At 42.9% G+C, this 20,383-nt stretch overlaps 1 protein-coding gene across 1 annotated transcript in view; it reads right to left on the bottom strand.

The window, feature by feature from the left end:
* Positions 1 to 6,669: 6,669 nt before the first annotated feature.
* Positions 6,670 to 20,383, bottom strand: part of SNRNP27 (small nuclear ribonucleoprotein U4/U6.U5 subunit 27) — a 33,481-nt gene continuing 19,767 nt past the window's right edge. Inside the window, exons 3-6 of the mRNA XM_075858496.1 lie at positions 19,870 to 19,958; positions 15,373 to 15,452; positions 10,699 to 10,763; positions 6,670 to 6,997 (exon numbers count right to left, since the gene is read on the bottom strand). Of these exons, the coding sequence (XP_075714611.1) occupies positions 6,943 to 6,997; positions 10,699 to 10,763; positions 15,373 to 15,452; positions 19,870 to 19,958 (289 nt within the window). The 3' untranslated portion in view covers positions 6,670 to 6,942. The remainder of the gene's footprint in view (positions 6,998 to 10,698; positions 10,764 to 15,372; positions 15,453 to 19,869; positions 19,959 to 20,383) is intronic.

Genomic DNA, 20,383 nt, shown 5'->3' with positions numbered 1-20,383 from the left:
CCTCCGACAATGATACTCACCATCACGGCCGTCCATCCCGGAGAGGCTGTGAGCAGACAAAGACCAAGCTCCTGACACTTCGCTCGGAGTATCTTCGAGCCTAGCGCCATTTTGTGTGTGGCGTTACTCTGACGCCAAGATGCGGCTATGCTGTGGAGGATGGAGCGTGACGTCACTTCATTTTAAACCAATGAAAAATCGGGCTTCAAACAAACAAACTTTCGAAAATATATATAAGATTTAATGGGAACTTGTCATGTAGTTTTAACCTTGAACCCTGGCATTTCCAAATATTCCCCTGTATGTTCTTTTCAGATGCAGCAAAATCTATAAAAATCAACTTGAAACGGTGTACACTATATGCTAATTATTCATTAAAGGGTCAGGGGGCAGTGCCACAATCGTGAAGTGTCACATAGTCCTGCCTCCAAACCCACCTTTCCATGCTTGTTTGATATCCCACTGGCTGTTATACCTCATTACCAGTCTCCTCCAACTTTCTCAGATGCACCATTGCCTTGTACTACTTGGGCACGCACCGTGCAGCAAGGTGTACTCTGCTCGGCTTCATCACCGCACTGCGCATGCCAGGTAATAACAAGGCAATGGCGCATCCGCAAGTTAAACGAGGCTGGTAGTGATGTAGAACAGCCAGGGGGATGTCAATCAAAATCCAGGGGGCACCATTTTAATTTTTGCCTCAGGCAGCAGAAAAGCTAGATACGGCCCTGCTTTTACCACCTACATAAACCTTGTTGCAGACCAAGTACATTCCTTTGTTGCAACAGTATTTCCTAATGGCAGTGGCCTCTTTTAGCAGGATAATGCGCCCTGCCACACTCCAAAAATTGTTCAGGCATGGTTTGAGGAACATGACAAAGCAGACTTGGCCTCCAAAATTCCCAAGGTCTCAGTCTGATCAAGCATTTGTGGAATGTGCTGGAAGAACAAGTCCCAACCATAAGAGGACCCACCTCACAACTTACAGGACTGAAAGGATCTGCTGGTAAGGACTTGGTGTCAGATACTACAGTAGTAAATAAAAATAAAAAACGGGATTCTAAAGGCGCTGCTTAGTAAGATAAATAATGAGTTTATTAGACAGTCATAGAGCAGATGCTACGCGTTTCAACGCCGGACTGGCGTCTTCATCAGGCAATGTATTTAGTATAGTACAGGACAACTTTAGGGATCTTGTGGAATTTATACCTTGACAGGTCAGAGCTGTTTTTGCAGCACGAGGGAGAACTGCACAATATTACACAGGTGGTTTTAATGTTATGGGTGATCAGTGCAAGTAGTAAATGTTTCTGGAGGCTTTGAGAACATAGCATAAGTGATCACACTTTGTACTGCACTACCTGGCGGCTGTGGTTACATGGCCGTATTTTACGTTTGTATAGGAGCTGTATTACATAGGGAAACTAGATTGTTAGTCTCTTGGGGGACAGCGAATTATGTGAATGCATTGGCATTGTGAAATATGTTGGCGCTATTGTGTTCTCATGACTGTATTTTTGGTCCATGTCCTTTCCACATTTAAGTTTTTATATTCCCGCGTACTGCTCCTACCACCATAGGAGTAGCTCACTAATGCTGGATTCACACGAGCACATTACGTAATGTACGGAACGTATTTCGGCCGGAAGTCCCGGACGGAACACAGTGCAGGGAGCCGGGCTCCTAGCATCATAGTTATGTACGACGCTAGGAGTCCCTGCCTCCTGCTATGAATTTAGATGTGATAGATTACAGGGTGGATCCTGTCAGAGACATGCAGGACCCGTTTCCACTGAACTCGCCAGTCCCACAGACCTGACTGCTACAGGATTAAGTGCACAATACAGATGCTCTGTATCTCAAAAGAGCAACTGTATCTAAAAAAAAAGTAAAAATAATTTTTAGTAAAAACAAATTATAAAGTTGCACCAATCACAGTGACTAACCGGTTTAAAAGAAAAAAAAACAAAACACCCCTTGTTGAATAAGTCAAGCATGAAACTGCAGGATCTTACACTAACTAAACCACCAGTACACAAAAAGGAAGACCATACTTGGGGTGAGGAGAGATAATCCGCCTGTAGATGGTCTGTGAACCAGATGGCAGTATTATTTAGATACTGTATGGTGGCATTTTTTTGGGGGGACAGTATGGCTAGAATCAAGAATCCCCAAATAATGTTTTATCTGAAGCCTCACGATACCTGGATCCAGTACGGACAGAGAAAATACCTTCAATCACGTAATGTCCTCTTCTCCAAATAATCAAATATCAGGTTTTTTACCTGCTCAATGATCATTTCCACTGGGATACCTACCAAAGTGCACATATGCAAATAAAGTGGATAAGCTATTCTCAAATGAATGGCTTCTTTCCTATAAAGGATACTGTCGTTTTTGATTAACAAATGATGGTAACATGTTTCTGGATGGATCCTGTCCGTGTCAATCATGTAAGGGAATAACACTGTAACCAAACTCTTTGTAGACGTCTGTTTCATTGCATATTCTGGCTACCTTTATTAAAGGAGGCTAAACTCCACATACTGATCCATTACATCCTAAAATGAAATCAATAAACATATGAATCACTTTCACACATTCCAAAGAAAACAGGTCCCATGTCCCAGCCAAGAAAGGGTTAAACCTATCATGGGCTGACAAAAGCAACTCAGAACTGGAAGACACTCATGTGTGTGGGCTGCATATGAAAAAACATGGTAAAAGAAGTGTGCCCCGTTTATTCATGTGTTGCATGACTAACGCGGAAAATACTTCATTGTATATCTGTCACATAGACCAAGTGGACTCTCAGGCCTTGTTCACACTGTGCAAAATTTGAATTTAAGCTAAAACCAGGGATGGAACCTAAAGAGAAGAAATGTATAAAAAGGAAAGCCTTATGTCTGCTCTCCTAGATCCAATTCTGGTTTTGGCTTAAAAAAAAAAAATATGCATGCAAAATCTGTAGCAAATCTGCACAGTGTAAACAAGGCCTAAGAGCTCATGCACTAAGCGGGTCTCCCAGTTCCATGTTGTAGACAAAGACACTCCATCATATGGCGCCTCTGCACTTTGTTCCCTAGAAGCAACCTTCCTGTGCCTCTGTATGAAATTGGGGGCATATGCTAGGTACAGTATAGGCCCATAGATTTGTATAGGTGCCATATCACAGATCCATAATATGGTCAGCAGCAAAAGGCTGGAAAATCAGACAAGCAGTCTTTATAGGCAAAACCAGGAGTAGATCCAAAAACACAGACCTACTGATATGACTCCTCTCTGAGGGTCAGTTCACGTGGCAGATTTTGTAGGGGGGGGAGGGGGTACGGCACGTAATACGCCGCAGAATTATTCCAGCCGTCGGCAGAAGGACTCCTCCCCCATTCAGTTCAATGGAAGGAATCCGTCCAAACATTGGGAAGAACGCTTTTTCCCGTTAGCAGAAAAAGAAAACCGCTTGTGGGAAACAGAGGCGTCCGCCTTCCATTGAAATTAATGACGGATTCCAGCGCAAAAATGACACTGTGAGCAAACCCATAGACTGAATTTAAACACAGCATTTACGCGCAGCATTATTTATTTTGTCCCAAAAAAAATGCATTTTAAAATGCTTAAAAAGTGTAAAGGAGGTCTTAGACTATCCTCTATATCAGGGGTATAACAAAGACCACTCCCTAAAGTCTAGGAGTATGAAAGATTCCTGATGTGTATTCCCCGAAGTCATGCGATGCATTGCCTGTAAATTGTGCTCACTCAATAACCAGAATTCACTGGTCACCCGTGCGGTTTCCATGTAATAAACCTACAGTGTGGGTCTCCATCACTCGAGCAGAATCTGCTGCATAGGTGTACCCGAATGCACTGAACGGTTTCTTATTTTAAAAGGGAAAAGTCCACTGTAAAATTCTAGAATGAACAAGCCCACACACGCTCTACGCACTTGCAGGTTTTTAATATGCAGTACTGTCATGGAGACGTCTAGTCAAAGACACAACCAATACTGACATCTACAGGCCAATATAGGAACTACACACTGCTTTACTGATCGGGTATGTGCACACGCTTAGCAAAAAAACGACTAAAAATCAGGAGCGGTTTACCCTTGAAAACAGCTCTGTTTTTTCAGCTGTTTTTTAAGCAACTCACTTTTTTTACGGACGTTTTGGGAGCTGTTTTTCTATAATCAATGAAAAACCGATCCCAAAAAGTCTCATGACATGCACTTCCTTTTCATGGCCGTTTTTTTACGCAGCCTTGTTTCAAAACGGCCGCGTAAAAAGACAGCCCGTCAGAACAAAACACCATTTTTCTCCATTCAAATTAATGGGCAGATGTTTGGAGGCTTTCTGCTTTTGATTTTCCGGCCGTTTATGGCCCGAAAATAAGCCGTGTGAACATACCCTTAGATCTACCAGCTTGGAAAAATAAACCCATCAATCAGAATTAATACATCAATAAATAAGCGTTTCCTAAATCTTACTACACGTATTGATCAGCCCTGAGCTCTAAAGAACAATACATTTAAGTAAATGGCTAAAAGTGAGGAACCCCCAGGTAATATATTGATGAATGACCGAGAAGTTTTCCAGTGTTTTCTACTGACTACCTGAACCTGTGTCATCTAATTGCAATTTATTACAGCATGGAAAGAATGGACATCTCCCAGGGGACGACCACGCGCAGACCACAGGCTGCCAAACAATGTATTCAGCTATGACGGGAGGGAAGTGGTAGCGAATGTAGTGTCTCCTCCATGTAGTCGTGACTGAGATAAATAGCGACTATTATATAAGATCAGGGAGGCCCCAATGCAGTTTTTCTCTGATGAAGCAAATCACCTGATCGCAAAATAAACGACACGAGTATTACTGCAGTGAGAACTGGATTTAGAATAATACAATCCATTAGAAGGTTGGACTCACATATTTTTCAGTTCGGCTGTATTGATAATGAGCACCAATCAATTTTTAGTTTTTGGTCCCAGGTTTGCCCAAAACGCAGCATGAATGGTGGAGCTTCAGGGTATGTTCACACGCTTACTAAAAAAACATCTGAAAATACGCAGCTGTTTAAGGGAAAAACAGCTCCTGAGTTTGACGCTTTTTATTCAAAGTCGCGTTTTTTTTTATAGAGTCTATGAAAAACGACATGCACTTCATCGCGGCCGCTTTTTTACGCGGCCATTTTGAAAAACGGCCTCTTAAAAGATGCCCCGTCGGAACAGAACGTTGTTTTTCCCATTGAAATCAATGGGCAAATGTTTGTAGGCGTTCTGCTACCGATTTTTCAGCCGTTTACGGCCCTAAAAACGGCTGAAAACACTACGTGTGCACATACCCTTTATTCACACTTTATTTTGTATCCACTCCTGTGTTTGGATTTCACACATGCTGTTTTTTTAGCCAGTCTTAGGCGCCATGCATTCCTATGGGCCCATGCACACGACCGTGGTTTTCACAGTCCGTGCATGGCCCAGGAGCATTGACCGCAGAAAGAACGGACATGTCTTATTACGGCCGTGTACTGCGGTCCAGGCTCATAGGAAATAATGGACGCGTCTTGCGGGCGGCACATCACAGCCGTGCACATGGCTATGGTCGTGTGCATGAGGCCTAAAACATAAAAAAAACAAAAAAAAAAAACTAGCCCATGTGTGGAGGAGGCCGCATGTCACTATATACGCAGTCTATTATGACATCTGTCATTGGGCCGGTTGATTCTCATTGCAGCTATGACCTCGGTTTCACAGGCAGGGTTAGGTGAGCTCTTGATGTAATAAAAGTCTTCTGTATCACATGATCTTCTTTATCTCCAACCTTGAACAATGTGAGATCATAAAAATGTTTAGAGCCGAGAGCAGCATGTCGTATGGGGATAAGCAACCTTTGGCTCTTTCAAACTACATTTCCCATGATGCACAGCATTCCAATATTCTCAAATGAAGTTGAACAAAGGCTAGACTGTTTACAATATTTTGCGCTCTATAAACAGCGGTCCATATTGCACAACATACCTATAGATTTATAATACATGATGACTCTGGATTACTCCGTACTCCATTTGCAGCATGAAAACCAGTGTACAGATCTCCTTAGTCCTCAAGATGAGCTTTATGTCAATCCATACTCCCAGTTTTTTGGTGCCGATTTTAACGCAGAAACCACATCAGAATCGGCGCCAAGAAACTACCGAAATCGCCGAAGGAATTCTCCAGCTGATTATTTTCTGCCAGCAAAAAGCTCTGTGTGAACTGGGCCTAAAGGGTATGTCTAGGACGGTCTTCATTCCCCCAGATGGCCGTGGCTACATGTGAGCATTATAGCCATGGCTCAATCCCATCCATGGCTCCCACCTCTCCTTGCATATCGTATGGAGCAGAGCTCATTATGTGGCTGCTGTATAGAGTTCTGAACCATGCAATGTACACAGAGAGGAGGCCATGTACAAGCTGAGCCACAGCCAATGGGGGGGGGGGGGGGGGGGGGTCTGTGACAACTTCACATAGAATGTTTGAACACAACCCTTCAAAACTTTAGGCCTGAGCCTATTGCAAATCTCACCGTGATCAGGGGACTGATGCTCTATGGTTGGAACTTGCTGCAGTTCTGTAAATATTAGTTAATTTTCTCATACGCACCTATTTAATATGATCTTTTTGCAAGGATGTCACATAACAAAACCCTTTATTTTACATTACCATGACAGGAAGAACAAACAAATCCAACATAGGTTAAAAAAAAACTAAATAAAAATGAGAAAATGTTTAACTAAGCCAAACGATCCTTCGTCTCATCGCTCACATAATCCTAGACCAAAGCCACCTACATGCAGCCACCAGGATAGAGATGTAGGCTGCAAAGGCACAACCAATGTTGTCTGGTGTGCGAGGTCCATGCAGCAGACGTCCAGTGTCCCGAGTATACATACGGCCTCCACCGGTCATGCAATGAAGTCCAGAGGTCTGTTGAACCCTCCTTTCCTGTTCATGTATTGCCTGCATTAGAAACACAAAAGGAACAAACTCAGAAGTTTTACCATCATTTCACCAGCACTAAATAGAAATCGTTTCAGCTTTGACAAGTAACATTGCAGCTCGGCCAGACTAGTGAACGTGCCTAGTTGTGCTGCAGCACGATAAGGAAAGTATCACATATGCCATTGTGTGGGAAAGCCGAGCGACGTCTCCTGTAGGAACTGCAGTAACGGCCACACTATTTGTCATCAAGCTTTTTCTGGAAATACAGGATTTAGTAATGGACAAATAATTTTAGAATGGGACAAGTTACATTTAGGCTAGAGCTCCACGGCGACTGTCAAAATAAAATCGCAGGTTACTGCAGCTTTATCATTGTGCTTGTTGTATAACTTTACTTGGGGAGTAAAAGGACTATACCCCGACCAAAATTCAGTGATCCCGTACCCTTACTACTGATTTGTGTTTTTTTAGGGGAGAAATGTTGCACTTTTACCTAAAAGTTTTTTGTCCATCATCATTCTGGGAATACAGGAAGCTTTCAATTCATTAATCCCTTCACGACTGCCATACGGCTATATACGTTCCAACTGCCGAAGCCCCTCGCAGTTGTCACGTGTATATAGACGTTAACAGCCTGGAACGGGTTTAATGAGTACAGTGCTGCTTCAGTGTGAGCAGCGCTGCACTCTGTCAGCTGCGGCTTTCAGAGCCCTGGAATACACACCCCCCCCCACTGTAGATCACGCCACACACAACCCCCTGTAGGTAGCGCCACCTATGCTCCCATCAGCATCAGAATCCCTGGCCAGTGCTCTGGCCGAGGGTTCCCCTCCTAGAGGGAGCCCCCGCCGTCTCTCCATCCCCGCTGTAGATAGTGCCACCCAACCTGCAGATAGCAAACCCCCCCCCCCCCCGCTGTAGATCGCGCCATATGAACTCCCTCTAGGAGCGGAATCCCCAGTGTCAGGTGGCACTAGCCGGGGACTCCACTTCTAGAGAGCCCCTGACGTCGCTGTTCATTTGGACCGCGACATTAGCGGCTCTCTATAGGAGCAGAATCCCCGGCCAACACTCTGGCCGGGGATTCCGCTACTGGAGAAGCCCCTGGTGTCACTATCCATATATTGACAGTGACTACTAATGGAGCGGAATCTCCGCTCTGGCAGGGGATTCTGCTTTTAAAGTTAGCCCCTGACATCACTGTCCATATATAGTAGCTTGAGAAAGGCAGTTGCATTTGCCGAAACGTCGCTCACTTGAGGTGAATAAATCCACCCTGTTTCATCTACCTTGAAGTCCTGGTGCCGTTACTTTGCTCTATGGTCATTTTGTATTGAAATTTGGGAACGGATTCATCCCCTGGAAACGAGCACATGGCCTAATCTATGGTATGTTGGAGTGCTGTGTCCATTTGCATTTTTTTCCTAAATATGTAAATGAGGCTATACTTGACAAATGGGTGTCAACACCAGCGATTCTCCTGAGGTGGAGCCACCTCACAGCCCCTGACACTGTCCCATCAGCATGAAGCTGCTTCACACAGTGTGAGAGACTGAGGCTGGAGGGAAGGGGCATCACTTCAAACAGCCATATCTCCGGCTGTGGACCACCTAGAACAGTGGTTCACAGTTCTAGCTGTGAAGCCGGAGATAATCACCAGTTGAAAAGGGTCAGGAATGTAAGCTGTATACTATAAGATCAAGCTGTGTTTCTGGACAGGGAAGGGGGAGGAGCTGCATGCTGATTGGACAGAGTCATACAGAAAACATTACACCACCCAGAGTGAAAAGTAAGTAACCTCCCATTTGGCTATTAGAGCCACATTACCATATTCAGAAAAATGCTCATAACTTTGCAAATAATGAACGTTTTGGAAAACAAATCACACTGTAGTGATCAGCATCATAGCAGCTACTCGATTAGTTATGAGATAGGGAATTTATAAACTGGTGACAGAGCCTCTTTAAATGGCGATGAGATGCACTACTATAGAAAGCTTATGGACACAAGTAGTGCTTTTCTGGAAATAAAAAATGGGTCCCTTTTTTCTAATCCCAGACAACCCCTTTAAAAGGAGTATTCCCATGTTAAAAACTAACAGCATATCCTAGCAGTATCCCATCACTAGGATTGTGGGAGCACGACCTCAGGGACCCCCACAATCCTGAAAATGAAGGAGCAAGTGAATGCGGCCGGCTGCAGTTCTCTGCAAAGCCGGATGGCCGGGAGCGCCGCTGTGCAGGGAAAATCCCTTTATTCTCCGGATCGATAGAGGAGTTCCAGGTGTCAGACCCCCACCGATCATAAAGTGATGGCATATCTTTACGATATGCCATCACTTTATAAGGTGGGAATACTCCTTTAATGAGAGAACCTACAGGGTTTGACCATTATATGTAAGCAGAACATTGTACATGTAATAGAAGAATGTCTCATGCATTACACAATATGTTGATTCCACTATACTGTGAGTGAAAGAGCCCTGGACTTGGTCTGAATTAATATTCTCACAATTACAGAATACTGCAATTTCCTGATATTTTTTTTGTACATGTGCTTTCGCTCATGTGTGCCTGGTACTGCTGCCTAACAACTATTGTGTAACCGTGTTCAGGACTGCCTCCACGTCATCTCAGCTGTTATTTCCTGCGATTCCCACTGAGATGTTCCTGGGTAATTTATTAATATTCTAAGTAACCTTAACCTCGATATATTAAGTCATGCGCCGATCTTTACAGCTTGTCACACATGGGTAACAAAAGAAGTCAAACTTCATCATAAGGGTACGTTCACACGCAGTAGACAAAATACGTCTGAAATTACGGAGCTGTTTTCGCCTGAAAACCGCTCCTGCTTTTCAGAAGATTTTGTAACTACTCGTTTTTCGCTGCGTATTTTTCGGACGTTATTGGAGCGGTTTTTCAATGGAGTCAATGAAAAACGGCTCCAAAAACGTCACAAGAAGTGACATGCACTTTTTTCGCAGGCGTCTTTTTACGCGCCATATTTTGACAGTGACTCGTAAAACACCACCTTGTGGGAACAGAGCATCGTAAAACCCATTGAAAGCAATGGGCAAATGTTTGTAGGCGTAATGGAGTCGTTTTTTCAGGTGTAATTCGAGGCGTAAAATGCCCGAATTACGTCTGAAAACAGTGCGTGTGAACATACCCTTAGACCTCCCCAGCAATAAAAGTGGACAGGCTTACGATCAACTAGTAGTTTAACCAGACACAAAACATAAATTATATAAATGTGAATAATTCTAACATAACATTTATTCAGGCGTTTTATTTTATACCAGAAATGAGTCAATTACTATGTTAAACCTATTTATTTGGAGCACATCATTTTCTAGTCACTAATTTTTACTGTTTATAGATGGAGGACCCCATTTAGAACCCTCATCTATCAGTCAGAGTGGCTATAACGAGCATATCTCGCTCTGGAAGACCCGACATATCCATGCATTACATAGACAACCTAATAATTTGAATGAAAACTGAAATGCTTTCCTTCTCCTGTGGGGGCGCTGCAGGGAAATTGAAAACTTACTGCTGGATCCCTCAGATTACAGAGGACCTCTGACAGTCCCTACAGCAAGTGATAAGATTATAGTCAGGGGACACTTAACAAGATGCGGCTGTTCAAGGCAGAAAACCCCTTTCGGGGTAAAGAACTGTAGGCTCAGCTTAGTAGGGTAATGTACATGATCTTACCTGTATTTTCGTTTTTGAGACACATTTATGGCATATGCATTAACGGATCCATCTACTTTCCTCCCCTGAAAAAGAGAAAAGAACCATAGAAGAAAGTCAACAATTAACAGTTAACAATTAATAATTTGAGTAACAAAAGAAATCATCCACAGTAATTGTAATATGTTAATGATATACATGAGAAATGCTCAAAATGCAATTCCATAATATATTTATAGAGGCTGTGTCACCAGTTTCATATTTCCCCATCTCCTACCTAATCCAATAGGCGCTGTGTTGTAGATAACCACTGGGTTTTAACAACAAAAAAAAAACACCGTTTATTAGTGACAAAAGTTATGAGCATTTTAACATTTGTGATGGATTGGTCGGCGTCACACACTTTTCTTTATAACGCCCACTTGGTTAAAGTAAAAAAAAAAAATGCCCAGTTGGGCTTTTGCAAAAAAATTGCATAAATGTTAAAATGCTCATAAACGGTCACTAATAAATGTGTTTTTTTTTTAAAACTTCTTTTTGTTGAACTTTTTTTTCCAAACAATTAAGTTTGTGGGGAAAACAGATGGAAAGAAGTGAGGAGGAATAATGTATTACAACCAGGAGTCCAGAGGATCAGTTAGATTTCCAGTAAACGCAAATTACACATCATCAAGAAATTGACGTAACTGGCCAAGCAGGATAAATAGATTTGGGGGGGGGGGGGGGAGGAAAATGAAATAACTTTCAATTTTTTATCTCGCTGTGCTTATGAAGGAAACAATGCAGATGAAACACTCACATTTGCTGTAAGTAATTCCCCACCCCAGTGAGCTTGAAAAAGAAAAACATAAATCAGGGATGGAGGAGTCTGCAAACCAGCCCACCGCACACATCCACCCCAACAGAACCCATCGTATCTATGCAGGGACAGGAGAGTAATAGTAAGGACATGAAGGAGCATGGCTCTCGCTCACACCAGACAACCACCAGGATCCTGACCACATCTTACACGGGTGCGCTCCCCAGGAGCATCTGTTCGTGGAACCAGACCGTTGGTTCAAAGCATTTCCGGATTTGTATCTGAATGTTTTGTGGGAGTAACGCAATGAATGTTTCCCATGTCTCAAAAAACTGTTGGACCTGTAATTCCTTATGGAGAGAGACCTCTACCCAGTCCATTTTCAAGAGCTAGGATAATTTATACAAGATTAATTTGAAAGGTGAGGGCTGATTAGCAAGCCTGGTCTGTAGTATGGCTTTTGTCCCCGCCGCCGCCACATAATGCAACAATTTGTGTGCCCCAGGGGAACACCCGTGAACCTCCGGGTCCATGTACCCAAACACCGACCACAGTATCGTATCAGGGACAAAATTGGTGAGGTGAGTAGTAGTGAATGTGCATATGCGAGACCAAAATGTACGAATGTGCGGGCACGACCACAAACAATGGTAGAGATTGGTTACCGGAGCCCAACATTTGAAGCAACACGACGATTCATAGATACCAATCTTATACCCCACACTTGGAGTCAAATACGAACTATGGGCAATCTTAAGTCGCATTTCCAGAAAACGTGCAGCGGGAAGAAGTTTATGTGCCTGCTCTAGAGCCGCCAGTATCGTGGTAGGAGTCAAGAGTCTGATAGTCACCCTGCCATTTAGTTAGAGGAGTCTGGGATTGTAAATAATCAAGGGGACATGAAGGAATTGGTAGTTTCTAGTTATTTGGCCCTTCGGGGAGTTGGGACTGGAGAATTTTAGGAGCAAATAAGGATTCCATTCCAAGTTTGGCAGTTGTGGTAAAACCTTTTTTATAGAACGGTCAACTTGAAGAAAACTGAAGTCATCGATGGGTAACTCGGGATATTTAGAGCGGAGTTCTGAAAGTGTAAGAGCCTGACGTTCGTCCTTTTGTACAAGCTGTTTTAGGGAGGTGATTCCTAACGTGTGCCATCTATGGAAAATTGTCAGTGGATTATCATCCTGAAAATGATTGTTACAGATTAGTGTTAAGTGGAGAGATATCAGAGGAGAAAGCTGGTGATGGCGATGGATTTTCTGCCATGCTTTCCAAGTGGCAAAAAGTAGCGGGTTAGCTCTAGTCTCCACAGATAAACCCTCATATGGGAGGTGCAGGAGACCCGACAAAGCCCGTCCAGAAAATAATCCGGAATCCAGAGACTACGAGGTATAACGAGAGGTGCTCCCAAGCCAGTCCGAGACATAACGGAACAAGGCCGCCAGGTTATACTGCCTAATGTCGGGGAAATTAATGCCCCATTGGCTCTTGGTTGTTGTAAGATCTGGTAGGCTATGCGGGATCTCCCCCCCACACACACAAATGTCCTGTATAAGTAGTTAATGCATTTTTCATCTTTAGGGGTGAGATATATTGGGAGGGTATGGAAAATACATAGAAGACGAGGGAACTCCGTCATCTTAAGTAGATTGGCCTTCCCTAGGTATGAAAGGGTGAAGTGCTTCCAATTTGAGAGTGTCTTTTCCAATTCCTCTATATAACGTGTGATATTAAGTCTGTAGCGTTTAGCAGGGTATCTGGAGATTTGGACTCCTAAATATTTGATCGCCTGAGTGTTCCATTTAAATGGAAAGGCGGCCGCCCAAAGGGGTCTAGAAGGCCCTCACAACAACAGTGCCTCAGTCTTGTCCCTATTCAACTAGTATCCCGATAATCGGCCCACCCGGTCTAGTTCTTCAAGAAGGGGAATTAGTGTCCGCAACTACCAACAGGATATCATCCGCAAAAGCGGCTACTTTTAGTTCTAGATCCCGTATAATAAGGCCCTGAAAAGTTGTTTTTGGAAAGGTGACGCAGTAAGGGATCTATAGAAAGATTAAACAGAAGGGGGGGGCCCATTAACCGCCACACAGGTCGCTGCTCCCACGCGAAGGGACTGAATGAAGTTGGTAAAAATAGAACCCACCCCCATACGGACGAGCAACTGGTCCAAAAACGGCCATATCAAACGCTTTCTCGGCGTCGAGACTCATTAACATAGTCACCGGTTACGCAGAGTCCTGCATCGCGACCGCAGCGGCTATTGCAGATCTAATATTTTTTATACAAGTCCTACCTCGTGTAAAACCCGTCTGAGCATCAGACAAAAGATCAGGAAGGAAGCATTGCAACCTATCCGCCAGTATTCTGGCCAGCAGCTTGTAGTCGTGGTTAAGTAACGAGATGGGACGGTATGATTGAGTCAGGGAAAGATCCTTGTGTGGTTTGGGTAAAAGCACTGTGTGCGATTCCATGAAACGGTCAATGGGCATGGAGTGCAAAAACGAGTCATTATATAAAATTAGTCAAAAGCGGGATCAGCTGCGGCGCCAAAATTATATAGTATTCTGATGAAAATCCATCTGGACCCGGAGTTTTCCCATTAGAGGCCGTCGAAATAGCTCGCCTCACCTCATCCTCCTGTAACTCTGCATTCAATAAAGCTTGTTGCTCTACAGAGAGGGAGGCAATTCAACCGTGTCCAGAAAAGAGTTAATGTCTGGGGGGTGGGGCCGGGACCACCTTATAAAGAGCCTCATAATAATCCGAAAAAATGTTTGCTATTTCTGTTGGGTCAGTAGAGACAATTCCTGTAAGGGGACTACGTAGGGACAATATAGGCTTGAAGGGATGCTTTTGTTTTGCGAGGGTCGCGAGTAGCTTACCAGTTTTATTCCCCCATCTATAATACCTGTTATCCGTAGATTTAACCTGCCAGTGTGACTCAGTATGGATAAAGGCGTCTAACAAATGTTTTGAAGTTTGGTAAATCTGCTGGTTGAGTGGGGTGGAATCATCTATATAGGTTCTTTGGGCCACTAGTAGATCCTTGTATAGGGCATCAAAACGAGAAGACAGATATCCAATAACATGCCCTCTCATCACTGCCTTGGAAGTTGCCCACAGGAGTGGTACATTGTCCACAAGAGGGGAGTTATCATCCAGATAGTTGCCCCAGTGCATGCAGAGGTATTGTTTGAATTCCTCAGATTCTGCCAAGTAAGCGGGAAACCGCCATATTCTAGTTTTTGGTGAGGAGTGTGAGATTGATAACGTCAGTGATCGGAGCATGGTCCGATATGGTGATGAGGTGAATCCGGGAGGAGGAATGGAAGTCGAACAAGGACGTGGATATTATAAAATAATCTATGCACGAGAATGAGTTATGAGCAGCCGTGTGACACGTGTATTCTCGCGCACCCTCATCCGGCACCCTCCAGGGGTTGCATACAGTGAGCGAATCCACGAAGAGAGCAAGAGAGGAAGCGCAAGGCCGAGACTGAGGGGTAGGAGGGAATAAACGTTTGTTTAAAAAAACAAACAAACCACAATACTGTGGTTACCTACAACACCGCACCTATTAGATTAGGTAGGAGATAGGGAAGTATGAAACTGGTGATAGAGCCTCTTTAACGGTCTTTAAAGGAGAGAAGGACTACTTCAAATACCATTATACACCTGTGTTCTCCTCGAATAGCTCCAAAGTCTCAAGGAAAGACCAAAATCATTTAGCTACATTTCAGTTAGAACAATTGTCTATAGTAATGTATAAAAAAAATAAAAAAAAATAAAAGACTTTACTTTTAGTGTTGAAGAGGAGCAAGATGATAGAATGCATAAAATATTTACATAGTGTGATATAACACAAAGGTAATGAAACGTTAGAATTGCATTACCTTGGTGGTCTCAAATGAACCAAAACCCATCAACTTCATCATTTCTATCTCCTCTTCAGTCTTTCCTTCAAGATCCTCCGCTATAGAAAATGGAACAGGATTAGAAAACAAATACTTTCCACAGAATTATCTTTATCGAGTTTATAAAGTGAATGACAACCCTTTATAAATATTCTGCAACAGGAGAATGACACGACCCTTTATAAACAGACAGGAAGATTTGGAAACACTTCTCTGCCTCTCTAAAAGGAAATACATTGCCAATTTATAGATATAATTTACATAGGAAGCGTTATTTTCCAGACAAACGATACTTATCGTGGGCATCCCTTATGTTAATGTCCGATGTGGTGATAAAAAAAATCTGCATGTAGTACATGCGGATCTTGCTGAAGATGTGACGCAGATATCATCCACTGCAAAAGGTCAAATCTGCCGTGAAAATCCACCGCAGAGTTGACACGTTGCAGATCCACAGCAAGCCCTTTTTTCCCACTAGATCTGGATGGCGTTTCCAAAAGCTTATCCACATCCATTGTACTGTAAATGGTAAGATGTTCAATCCTCGCAATCTGCACACAAAAATCAGAGCAGACATTCCCCAGCATGCCCTGCTTGTTCAGTGACTGGTAATTTCCATCCTTGAAAAAACTACATAGGCCTTGTACAGTAATCTGATGTAGGACAATGATTTCCATAAAGTGCCACAGCAGAGAGCACTGCATTATAGGAGCCTTGATAATAGTTTAGTAGGACCTCAATCCTGGTTGTAATCTCAAAGAGGATCTGTCACCTCTCCTGATAGGTCTGTTTGAGTAATTACTTGTATTCCACATTAAATAATTCTGGTGCATCATTTTTTAGAACTCTATCTTGTGCTGTTATGCCTCGAAGAAATTGATGAATAACTTAACTGGGCGTTACCAGTTGGGGGGTGTGTCCCGACAGACTAACACTGTCCAATCAGTGCTGACAGAGTGACACCGTGTAGGAACACGCCCCATCACTAAGGAAATGGTAACACCTAGTAATCAATTTATTCATACATTTCTGCAGAGTTCTAAGAAAGTATGTTCCAGAAGCGACAGGTACACTTTAAATACTTATTTTAGTGGCCAGACCTAGGTAAATCCAACAACACTATTGGAATTGTTCCTAACTGTAGTGCTCACAAGAGATTGTTACACAGTAGGGGCAACATTACTACCCGTACAGTGGTCCCCATCTTGCAGTCATTCAGCACTGTAGTGCCCATAATGGTAACATGCAATTACCAACAAAAACTGTAAATCACATAGCAGTACCCACGCAAATGTCCTTGCCCCAGTGCCCATATAGTACAACATATTCTTCCCTATTTTACCAATAGTCTAGACCAGCATCTGAAGGGTGGTTACACATGACAATACAAACTATGCAGGGATCCAGGGATCATACACTGGGATCTAGCACAGATATGCTCTAGTATTACTGTATGTAAAGTTCATAGAGGAGCATCCTTCCTAGAAATCTGGTACATATGCACCTGACATGTCCATATCGTCCTACGGTCAATTTTCAGGCGATTCCAAAATATATTCAAGAATTTGACAGTACATTTTAGTACTATTTAAGATTGATGTCAAACCACCAGGTGTCTGATGATCGTAAATGCTATATAGGAAATTCAAACGGTCACAATTAAGCAATCAGGACGGAAACTATCGAACAATCACAATTTGCCAAAAAGCAACTAATCCCTAAATCTCGCTCCCCATTAAAAAAAATATAACCTTAAGGGTAGGGACACAAACAGCATAAACACTGCAGATGTTCCGTCACAGATTTTATTGCGGAAAACCCACAGCGTAGCACAGTAGCAGCAGAGTGCAATTCCGCCGCAAAAATCACAATTTAGAAAAAAAAAAAACACCTATTTTTGCAAAGAAAATAAAAAAGGTTCATACTTACCCCCGGGCTGTACTCCGAGCAGAGGCATGCATCGTTATGACTATACCCAAGAGGGAAGTATGAACATTTTATTGGTTTTTTTCCTGCATTATTTCCGCAGCGGACATGCCACCTGAAAAACTGCACCACAATTTGGTGCGTTTTTTATCCGACAGAATTTCCTGCGGTTTTCAGGACGAATACCACGTGTACTTTTGCAGTGTATCCGCCTTGTGTGAATATGGCCTAACTGTTTTTCAATAAATCCCATAATCGAACTCTGTATGAGGGCTGTACAGTGAAGGAAATAAGTATTTGATCACTTGCTGATTTTGTAAGTTTGCCCACTGTCAAAGATATGAACAGTCTAGAATTTTTAGGCTAGGTTAATTTTACCAGTGAGAGATAGATTATATTTTAAAAAAAAAATCAAAAAAAAAAAATCACAGTCAAAATGATATATATTTATTTGCATTGTGCACAGAGAAATAAGTATTTGATCCCTTTGGCAAACAAGACTTAATACTTGGTGGCAAAACCCTTGTTGACAAGCACAGCAGTCAGACGTTTTTTGTAGTTGATGATGAGGTTTGCACACATGTTAGATGGAATTTTGGCCCACTCCTCTTTGCAGATCATCTGTAAATCATTAAGATTTCGAGGCTGTCGCTTGGCAACTCAGATCTTCAGCTCCCTCCATAAGTTTTCGATGGGATTAAGGTCTGGAGACTGGCTAAGCCACTCCATGACCTTAATGTGCTTCTTTTTGAGCCACTCCTTTGTTGCCTTGGCTGTATGTTTCGGGTCATTGTCGTGCTGGAAGACCCAGCCACGAGCCATTTTTAATGTCCTGGTGGAGGGAAGGAGGTTGTCACTCAGGATTTGACGGTACATGGCTCCATCCATTCTCCCATTGATGCGGTGAAGTAGTCCTGTGCCCTTAGCAGAGAAACACCCCCAAAACATAATGTTTCCACCTCCATGCTTGACAGTGGGGACGGTGTTCTTTGGTTCATAGGCAGCATTTCTCTTCCTCCAAACACGGCGAGTTGAGTTAATGCCAAAGAGCTCAATTTTAGTCTCATCTGACCACAGCACCTTCTCCCAATCACTCTCAGAATCATCCAGATGTTCATTTGCAAACTTCAGACGGGCCTGTACATGTGCCTTCTTGAGCAGGGGGACCTTGCGGGCACTGCAGGATTTTAATCCATTACGGCGTAATGTGTTACCAATGTTTTTCTTGGTGACTGTGGTCCCAGCTGCCTTGAGATCATTAACAAGTTCCCCCCGTGTAGTTTTCGGCTGAGCTCTCACCTTCCTCAGGATCAAGGATACCCCACGAGGTGAGATTTTGCATGGAGCCCCAGATCGATGTCGATTGACAGTCATTTTGTATGTCTTCCATTTTCTTACTATTGCACCAACAGTTGTCTCCTTCTCACCCAGCGTCTTACTTATGGTTTTGTAGCCCATTCCAGCCTTGTGCAGGTCTATGATCTTGTCCCTGACATCCTTAGAAAGCTCTTTGGTCTTGCCCATGTTGTAGAGGGTAGAGTCAGACTGATTTATTGAGTCTGTGGACAGGAGTCTTGTATGCAGGTGACCATGTAAGACAGCTGTCTTTAATGCAGGCACAAAGTTGATTTGGAGCGTGTAACTGGTCTGGAGGAGGCTGAACTCTTAATGGTTGGTAGGGGATCAAATACTTATTTCTCTGTGCACAATGCAAATAAATATATGTAATTTTGACTGTGATTTTCTGTTTTATTTTTTATATAATCTATCTCTCACTGGTAAAATTAACCTAGCCTAAAAATTCTAGACTGTTCATGTCTTTGACAGTGGGCAAACTTACAAAATCAGCAAGGGATCAAATACTTATTTCCTTCACTGTATGTGGAACGAATATAGTTTTGCTCCTTTAACTGATAAGTAAATGCCAAGATGTAACGGGAATGCGTCAAAAACAGCAAACAGAACAAACACGCTGCTTATTAAAAGCATACATCACAGAGCCTTCTCAATATCTTTCGCCCCTTCACGCCACCCTCAAGAGTAATGGGTCTATGGCGGCGTTGCCGGTGTTACACAGGTTTAAATACATTGCTTAAACTACAATACATCGCTCAAGATAGTGCTGAAGAGAAGTGGGCAAAATAATGCAGATTACAGGAACAAAACATATGCTGAACCAGTGGCCAGAACTTCTTTCTGCACAGCCATCAGCAGGACGGGCAATCACAATGGGACACAGTGAAGTATGTTCACCCTGAATAGGCTTGATATAAAAGCCCCAATAGTAGCATGTGATGGCAACCTCCTTTACTTTTCATATGTCCTGCCGATGATACCATGGGGCATGGACACTGGACAACAGTGTTCTATATATATATCTATCTATCTCTCAAGTTGGCAAATGGCGTTGAACCCTTGGTCTAGGCACATTGGTTCCTTGGCCTCTTGGATTTGACCAGCACTGCTGTAGACGTGCGTGCGTTAATTAATATTATATTTTACCTCAGTTATTCAACATAGCAAAAGTGTAACCTTCATTTGTGTGCTCACCTGCAATCTGCCGCTCTTTGACCACGTTTGAATCTTTGTCATCATCGTGCCTCTCCAAGGGTGAGGAGGACCTGTGACGGCGGGGCGACCTAATAACCAAAACATATTGATTAAAAATATTTAAATGCTATGCAAAGCTTTGAGAACATTTAAAAAAAAAAAAAAAAAAAAAAAAACTTATTCGAGGATATAAAACAACTTTTTAAATAGTTTTTTTTTTACTTTTTGAGATAGAAGCTGTATCTTGCACTCAAATCCAAATCAGTTAGGTCAGCGGGACTGACCGCTTCGGTGACTGGGTATGCAGGATCCTGCTGTTTTCTATCACATCGACATTCATGAAATTAGATATGACAGATATCAGCTGGATCCTGCATGGCAGACGCACACAGTACCCAGTTACCGAAGTCATCAGTCCCGCTGACCTGACAGAGTTGGGTTTGAGCGCAAGATACAGCTTTTATGTATCCAGTGCTCAAAGGTTTACATAGCCTTTAATTTACTATTTCCAGAA

Source organism: Rhinoderma darwinii, chromosome 3 (assembly GCF_050947455.1).
Source record: "Rhinoderma darwinii isolate aRhiDar2 chromosome 3, aRhiDar2.hap1, whole genome shotgun sequence".
Taxonomy (NCBI): domain Eukaryota; kingdom Metazoa; phylum Chordata; class Amphibia; order Anura; family Rhinodermatidae; genus Rhinoderma; species Rhinoderma darwinii.
Note: the sequence above shows the minus strand (reverse complement) of the source record. Positions and strands in the feature narration are given on the sequence as shown.